Here is a 7956-nt window from a genome sequence, read left to right on the forward strand (position 1 = left end):
CCCCCCGCCGCCCCGCCCACTCCCCTCCCCCTCCCCCCGCCGCCCGGGCTTTGTCCGCGGGCGGGTGGGCGGGCGGGCGAGGCGGGGCTCGCGCGGGACGCCCGCCGCCCGGCCCAGCCCAGCCCCGCTCACCGCCGCGCCCCCCCGCAGCCGAGCCCATGGACGTTGACCTGGACTATGAGCGCCCCAACGTCGAGACCATCAAGTGCGTGGTGGTGGGCGACAACGCGGTGGGCAAGACGCGGCTCATCTGCGCGCGGGCCTGCAACGCCACGCTCACCCAGTACCAGCTGCTGGCCACCCACGTGCCCACCGTCTGGGCCATCGACCAGTACCGCGTCTGCCAGGAGGTGAGCGCGGGGCCGCGCGGGGCCGGGCGGGGCGGGGCGGGGCGGCGGCACGCCCAGCACTGCCTCCCGCGCTGCCTCCGCAGGTGCTGGAGCGCTCCCGCGATGTGGTGGACGAGGTCAGCGTCTCCCTGCGGCTCTGGGACACCTTCGGCGACCACCACAAGGACCGGCGCTTCGCCTACGGCAGGTGAGCGGATCTCCCCGGCCCGGGGCTGCGCCGGCCCGCTGCTCCCCCACCGGGCGCCGTGCACGTGCCCCGGGCCGGCTCCCGAGGGAGGGCAGCGAGAGCGGGCTCCTGCGCAGGGCAGGGCTCCCCGTGCTGCACCCGTCCTCTGGCCGAGGGGGCGCTCCCGGCGGTGGGTGGGCTGCCTCTTGTTCCGGCCTGGCGCTCCTCGCTGGCCCGGCAGGTGGGATCGCAAGCCCCCGGGGGGACGCGGGTGCCACAAGAGGGAGGACGCGGCAGCCCTGGGGACCGCGGCTGGGCCCTCTGGCTTGGGGGCATGCCCTCGCGGGACATAGGAGCGCTTTCCCGGAGCAGGGCTGCTGGAGCGGCAGCGGCACGTGGAGGCCCCGATCCAGCTGATGGGAAGTGTCAAATGCACCAGGTGGGATCGGAGGTCTCCTCGTGCGGGAGACGGGCAAGGCCGCCCGCCCGCCCGCCCGCCCGCCCAGGGCTGGCAGAGCTGCGGGGCTGCGGTTGCCGGCTGCTGAGCCTGGCTACCCAGCCCAGGGCTTTGCTGGCCCCCATAGCTGTGCTGAGGCGGAGGGGAGCGTGCTCCCAAGGCGAGGGGCAGGGGCGGGGGCGGGGGTGGCCCGAACCCTGCCCAGCCTGCTGTCCCCCCCTCAGGTCCGATGTGGTGGTGCTCTGCTTCTCTCTGGCCAACCCGAACTCGCTACGGCACGTGAAGACGATGTGGTACCCCGAGATCAAGCACTTCTGTCCCCGCACGCCCATCGTCCTGGTGGGCTGCCAGCTGGACCTGCGCTATGCCGACCTCGAGGCCGTGAACCGCGCCCGCCGGCCCCTGGCCAAGTACGCCCCGGCCCGCCTTGTCGGCGGGGGCCTCCGGAGACTCCTGAGGGGGGCCCACAGGCCCGGGCAGGGAGTGCGGTGTCCCCGGCCACACGTGCTCCTGGGGTGCCCCCTGCCGCGGGCGGCTTCGGCTGGGCTCTCTCCCCTTGAGGGCTGGGCCGTCTCTGGGCCACTGCGTGTGTGGAGGCACTGCAGGGCGGCCCTTGCGAGGTGCAGGATGCGCCGTGACTGCAGCTCCCCCCCCCCGTCTCTCTAGGCCGATTAAGCCTTCCGATATCCTCCCACCGGAGTGTGGGCACGAGGTTGCCAAGGAGCTCGGTGTCCCCTACTATGAGACCAGCGTGGTGGCCCAGTTTGGCATCAAAGACGTCTTCGACAACGCCATCCGGGCAGCCCTCATCTCCCGCCGCCACCTGCAGTTCTGGAAGTCCCACCTCAAGAAGACACAGCGCCCTCTGCTCCAGGCCCCCTTCCTCCCGCCCCGGCCGCCCCCGCCGCTCATCCACGTCCCGGAGCCGGCCTGTCAGGAGGGCCGGGGCCCCACCGCCCTCTTCCAGGAGCCCCTGTGCGCGGACGTGGTGTTCTGCCTGCAGGGCGGCCCCCGGGTCTTCGCCCACCGGGTGTACCTGGCCACGTCGTGCTCCAGGTTCTACGACCTCTTCACGCTGCACCTGGCAGGGGAGGGCGCTGGGGCGAAGGAGCCCGCCGGCAGGACCAGGAGCCTGGATGCCGACCAGGGCTGCTTGGGGGCTGTGGGGGTGGCGGCGGCCGCCTCGCTCCGGGCCTCGCAGAGCGACGACCCCCTGCGCGTGGCCGAAGCCCCTCGGGAGCTGTCGGGCTGGGGGCGGGGCTTCGTCAGCATGCGCCAGGAGGGGGTGCGGGACCCCGTCACGCAGCGCGAGAAGCTCATGACGGCCATCTACATGGACGGGTCTGTGCAGCCGGGCCCTTTCCGGGCGGTGCTGGAGTACCTGTACACGGGGCACCTGGAGCAGCCCCGGGCCGACCTCATGCAGGTGGCCGCCATCGCAGAGCTGCTGGAGGTGTTCGACCTGCGCATGATGGTGGCCAACACCCTCAACAAGGAGAGCTTCATGAACCGGGAGATCACCAAGGCCTTCCACGTGCGCCGCGCCAACCGCATCAAGGAGTGCCTGAGCAAGGGCACCTTTGCGGGTACTGTGGGGGCCAGGGGGGGGCCGGGGCGGGGCAGCATGGTCCCGGAGGCCTGCAGTCCGCCAGGCCCATCTTGCCCGGGGCAGGCTCGGCTCTGAGCCGGCCTGCTCCCTGTGTCCCCGCAGATGTGGCGTTCGTGGTGGATGACGGCTCGGTGCTGGCACACAAGCCCTTGCTCCTGGCGGGCTGCGACTTCATGGTGGCCATGTTTGGGGGTGCCTTCCGGGAGAGCTGTGCCACAGAGGTGAGGAGCCAGGGAGAGTGGGCCGCAGCGGTGGGGGGCGGGTGGTGCTTCCTGCCCTGGCCGGGTCCTCTGCCGGGGCTCCAGGCGCGCTTGCGGGGTGAGCTGGCTCCACGGCTCCGTGGCGCCGCTGGGCTCTTGGGGCAGGGCGGCATCCGGGCCCGGGGGGCGCCGCCCGGCTTCGTGCCGGGAGCTGTCCGGGACGGCTTTGCGGCCGCTGGCGCGAGGCTCCTGTGGCTCTGCCCGCCCTGACAGCTGAGCTGGGGGCCGCTGGGTCACAGGCATCGATTGCAGAAGTGGGCCGGGCTGCAGCTCAGAGGTGAATCCAACTCCCCCGCCCTCCCCTCGGCCTGGCGCAGGGCGAGCACCCCCCCCCGCAGCAGCCGCCCCGCCTCCTCCCCTCCCCCCCCACCCAGACCCTTTGGCAGCGGGACGGCCAGCTGGTCCCTGGAATGTGACCCCGCAGCCAGTCGCGGCCGGCCTCCCGGGGGAGGGGCCCTTGCCGCCTTCCAGGGCTCAAGATACGTTGGGCATTTCAAAAATAAAGGGTCACGGGGCTCCCGCTGGGCCGTGGCAGGGGCCCAGGGAGGCCAGCCCAGCGGCACGCCAGGCCTCCCGCCCCCCCCCGCCCCGCTGGACAGAGGCGCCTTCGCCTGCCCTCTGAGACGCTGCCGCTGCAGAATTCCTTGGGGAAGAGGTGGCTGGCCCTGCCTTCGTCCCACACCCTGGCGGGGAGCCAGGATTGGGCCTTGGAACATTGGCCGGGGCGGTGAACGTCCCTGAACTTGTGCAAAGTGCGTTTCCTTTGAGCTGGCGTTCCCTTGAAGCCCGGAGAAATGGGCCCGGCTCCCGGGAGGCGCAGCCGCAGAGCCGCTTGCGGGCAGAGGGCTCGGGGGCGCGTCCCGGGAGGCAGAATTCTGTGCTGTGCCGGGGCCTGCACGGTCTAGTGGGAGGAGCGGAGGGGCCGGCCGTGCCCCGGGAGCGGAGGGGAGCAGGGGCCGAGCTGGGCGGGCCGGGCCCCTCCTCAGCGCCCTCCGCGCCCGCACCCCCAGGTCCCTCTGCCGGGCACCAACCGCGCCTGCCTGCGCGCCGTGCTGGAGTTCCTGTACACGGGGCTCTTCGTCCCCCGGCCGGACCTGGACGCCATGGAGCTGCTGGTGCTGACCAACCGCCTGTGTCTGAGCCGCTTGCAGGCCCTGACCGGTGAGTCCTCGGCGGCTCGGGCGCCCCCCGCCTGCCCCCCCCCCGGCCAGCGCCGCCTCGAGGCCTCTTACATAAGCTGCCGATAAGATCGCGAGGCTGCAGGGACACCGCGTCCCGAGGATCGATGTGTCCCCAGAGCCTTGGTGGCCTGCCAGCGGGAGACTGAAGGGGCGGGCAGCCTCGGGGGAGGCAGAGCGGCCGCCCACCCTCACTCCGCGCGGGGGGACGGTGGGGGCCCGCTTCTGTCCCAGGCGTGGCTGTGGGGAGGGGTACCGACTCCCCCAAAGAGCCTTGGAAGTGGGGGTGGGCCTCTGAGCAGCTACAGAGTACATTTCTGAAAACCCTGCTGTCAAGGACAGCCAAGAGTCCGCCTGCCTGCCTGCCTGCCTGCCTGCCTGCCTGCCTGCCTGAGACTCCTCCCTGCTCTTCTGCCCACAGAGCAGTACGCAGTAGATGAACTGGTTCATGCCAGCCTGCAGCAGGTGGAAATAGATGCCCAGGTTATCCTCTACCTGGAGATGACACAGGTATGGCGCAGCCCTGAGGAAGCCAGGTGCAAAGTCCTGCTCTTTGTCTCCACCGGAGGCTGAAGCCCACCCCCGGGCGGCCCAGAGCTGTGCAAGCGTAGGCAGGTGCCACCCGGACGAGGGCCACGACGCCTCCCGGGGCTCGCCTCCGCTGGCTGGGGCTTCCCTGGGGCACAGAGCAGCGGGGCAAGAGGCTTCCCTGCTGCCGGAAGCTGAGCGCCCCATGCGTGCCCACCTGCCCCTCCACGGCAATGGGGCGGTGAGGGCCCCCAGGGACACAGCCAAGGGCCCCCCGGGGGCGGTGCGTGCGCAGGGAAGTGCCTGCCCCTCACCTGCCGCCGCGCCTGCTCCGCAGTTCCACAATGCCCGCCAGCTGGCCGCCTGGTGCCTGCACCACATCTGCACCAACTACAACAGCGTGTGCCGCCGCTTCCCCCGGGAGATGAAGAGCATGTCTGCAGGTAGGGGCGGCCCGCCAGCGGGGTGGGGCGAGAGAGGCCGCTTGCACTTGGGGGCGGGGCGGCCCTGTGGTCCCGTGGGGGCACGGGCCTCCCCCCTTCTGCAGCCCCTCTGGCACCCCTCGGCAGGAGCGTGCAGGGCTCCCCGGGAGCTGCCCCTGACCCGGCCGCTCCTTGCCCCCGCAGAGAACCAGGCCCACTTCGAGCGCCACCGCTGGCCCCCGGTCTGGTACCTGAAGGAGGAGGACCGCTACCTGCGCTCGCAGAAGGAGCGCGAGCTGGAGGAGGAGACGCTGCGCAAGCAGCACCCCCGCCGCAAGTGGTGCTTCTGGCGCCCGCACCACGCCAGCCCCATTTCCTGAGCCCGCGCGTCCGTCCCCCGAGCGGGGGGCACGCTCGGCTCCCCCATCCTGCTCGTGCCTTTGCCGGGAGGGAGCTGGCCGGCCGGCCGGCCGGTGCAGGTGCCGCCTCGGCAGAGCGAGGCGTCTTGCCCGCCGCCCACCAGGCAGTGCCTCTGCCTTGTTTACAGCCTCCCCCCTGGCTCCGTGCCTCTGGCCGCCACTGCCCACCTCTGCCAGCACCCGTGCCCGCACCTGGGCGGGCCGGTGGGTGCCCGGCAAAGCAGGTGGCCCTGACCAGCCGTCTCTCTCGACTCTACCTCCAACCTGAACAGTATTCTGGGGACAAGGGGCTTCTCCCGCTGTGCTGGGTGGCTGCAGGCGGGCCGGGCCGGGCCGGGCCGGTGCAGGAGGGCAAGGGCTTCCAGAGCTGCTCTGGCAACCCTGCTGGCCGTCGTGGCTGGGCTGTCCGGGGCTCTGCCAGCCCGGAGTGGGCTGCCACGGGACGTGGGTCACTGAGCCACCTGGCTGCAGTGGAGGGGTAGGTCACGGACGGGCGGGGGATGCGGTGCATGGGGGAGCTGGAGTGGTGTGCCCGGGCCAGGGTGGGGTTTCTTCCGAGGCATCTCGTTTTGTGCTTGTCCATGGGTGGAAGAGGAAGGTGGTACGGGGGGGGGGGGGGGCTGGCCCCCCCCCCCCCCCCGGCCTGGCCTTGGGGCCAAAGGGACCCCCCCCGGGGTCTTCACAACAGGGAGAGCTCCCAGCTGCCCCCCCCCCATTAGTCACGCCCTCGGGTGCATTAAGGGAAGTAGCTGGGTTTGCTTCAGTGAGAGGAGGGTCTTCCAGGCACCCCCCAGATCTGCACAAACATTTTTACACTTTTTCTACGTGTTCCAGTTTTCCTTCCAAGACCTCTGCCAAGCACAAACCTACCCAGGGTGGGGCCACGCGTGGCACCCACCCTACCGAAGGGCTTCGATGCGAGCAGGTGCCGAGCGGCCCTCGCGCATCCGCGTTTCTGACCACTGTGAGCTGGGCCGCCCCACTCTTTCTTACACACTGCAGTATTGGCCTGTTTTAACCTTTAATAAAAGCCTTTTGTATTGTGAACCTGTGTGAGTCTGCAGCTGGGCAGCGCAGGGTCAGGGCGACGCATATGGTGGTCTCTCGGTCAGGGTGGAGGGGGGCATTACAGGCCCCCCCCGAATGCACAGGCATTGACCCGTTCGTCCCGCTGCCCTAGGAGCAGAGCTAGAGGGATCCTGGGCCGCTGCAGCAGCTCCCACCTCTTGGGCAGTTGTGGCCGGGGCGGGGGGGGGGGCTGTGAATTCCCGGCATATTGGCTTCACCTGGTGTGGCAGGGCGCCTTTTCCGCCCGCTGGCAGTTTCTTGGGCCGTGGCCAGGCTCTTCTCCTGGCAGCCATGCCTGCTTCCAGCCCTGCCTGCACATTCAGACAGGCTGGACATGCACATGGTGGGCATGTCGTGAGCGGAGCTGGCTGGAGCCAGGGGTCAGACGAGTTGGCCCAGGCGACCCCTTCTGACTCGCTCTTTCTGTGTTTCTATTTGCGCCCAGCAGCTCTGCTGCAGGAGCGGCTATTTTCCAACCCGGTGTCTGAAGCTCTGTTGAGGGGACATCGCACCACCACCACCACCACCAATTACTGGGAGGAGGAGTGTGGGTGGCCCGAGCGGTGTGCGGCCTGGAAGTGCTGCTTCGAGGCCACTGCAGGGAAGCGAGCCAGGCTCCTCTCTGGTCCAGGCCCTTCTGATGTGATGCAGGGCACCTCCGGGACGCACAGCCACCGAAATGCCAGCCCAGGGAGCAACGTGCCCCCTTACAAGGCTTGTCCTTTCGTGCCCCTGCGGGCTGCGTTCTCGTCTGTGAAGGGCCGTCTCTTTTGGGGGGGGGGGAAGAGACCTGCACGGGGGCTCTGGGGAAGTCGCAGGCCCACTGAGGAGGTCCCCTGGCCAGAGCAGAAGCCGTGAGAGAGCACACGAGCCGCCTGCGCAGAGTCCTCCATGAGGAGGGGCTCCCCTGCCGGAGCTGGACGTTCCTGGGCAGCTCGGGCACGGCCGCAGAGGCAGCTCCGGGAGGTTGCGAGCCGGGCCAAAGGGCAGGTTGCCTTGTCTGGGACACGACGGGCAGGGGCTGCTCGTGACAGAGCGGCACAGGGAAGCCAGGCCCCACGCCCCAGACACGTGCTGGCCTGGGCGGGCGGCCTTTGGCCCACGGCTCCTTGCTACTGGCCGTGGCCCACGAGGTGCCCGTTGTGCAGGACCCTCCACGGGGCAGCTTTGCAGCATGCGGCTCGCTCATGCGGACAGGCTCGGGGTGTGGCGGGGGGGGGGAGTCCGCGCTGTGGCTCCTCGATGCCTCCCCCTCCTGGCAGCTGCAGCGGCACTGGCAGGGAGCTGCCCCTGCCCCCGGGACACTGCCAAGCTGCGGCTGGGCCTGCAGGGTCCGTCCCCCTTGGGGCACATCACGGTGTCCGTTCCTGACGATGCGGAGGGTGGAAAGGCAGAGGCCCTGCTGCGCCCCGAGCTGCCGCAAGCGGGGCCTGCCCTGCCCTGCCCTGCCCCTCCTCCTCCTCCTCCTCCTCACGGCTGCAAGACCACACACACAGCGG

The 7956-nt window shown here is 70.6% G+C and overlaps 1 protein-coding gene across 1 annotated transcript; it reads left to right on the forward strand.

Moving 5' to 3' along the window:
- Positions 1–152: 152 nt before the first annotated feature.
- Positions 153–6436, forward strand: LOC123023144 (rho-related BTB domain-containing protein 2-like). The gene is made up of 9 exons (XM_044429569.1): positions 153–350; positions 434–537; positions 1198–1383; positions 1640–2559; positions 2685–2803; positions 3853–4003; positions 4442–4530; positions 4886–4991; positions 5175–6436. The coding sequence occupies exons 1-9, from the start codon at positions 159–161 to the stop codon at positions 5348–5350; spliced, it is 2043 nt and encodes a 680-aa protein (XP_044285504.1). The 5' UTR covers positions 153–158; the 3' UTR covers positions 5351–6436.
- Positions 6437–7956: the final 1520 nt, after the last annotated feature.

Source organism: Varanus komodoensis, unplaced genomic scaffold, assembly GCF_004798865.1.
Source record: "Varanus komodoensis strain SLA01 unplaced genomic scaffold, ASM479886v1 scaffold2, whole genome shotgun sequence".
In the NCBI taxonomy this organism is placed as follows: Eukaryota; Metazoa; Chordata; class Lepidosauria; order Squamata; family Varanidae; genus Varanus; species Varanus komodoensis.

What these genes read in the sequence shown, in the direction of transcription:
- LOC123023144 (XM_044429569.1), top strand. Translation starts at nt 159, where the DNA reads ATGGACGTTGACCTGGACTATGAGCGCCCCAACGTCGAGACCATCAAG. An exon ending in GAGCAAGGGCACCTTTGCGG is followed by an intron (nt 2,560 to 2,684) that starts GTACTGTGGGGG and finishes GTGTCCCCGCAG; the next exon opens with ATGTGGCGTTCGTGGTGGAT. An exon ending in GGGAGAGCTGTGCCACAGAG is followed by an intron (nt 2,804 to 3,852) that starts GTGAGGAGCCAG and finishes CCGCACCCCCAG; the next exon opens with GTCCCTCTGCCGGGCACCAA.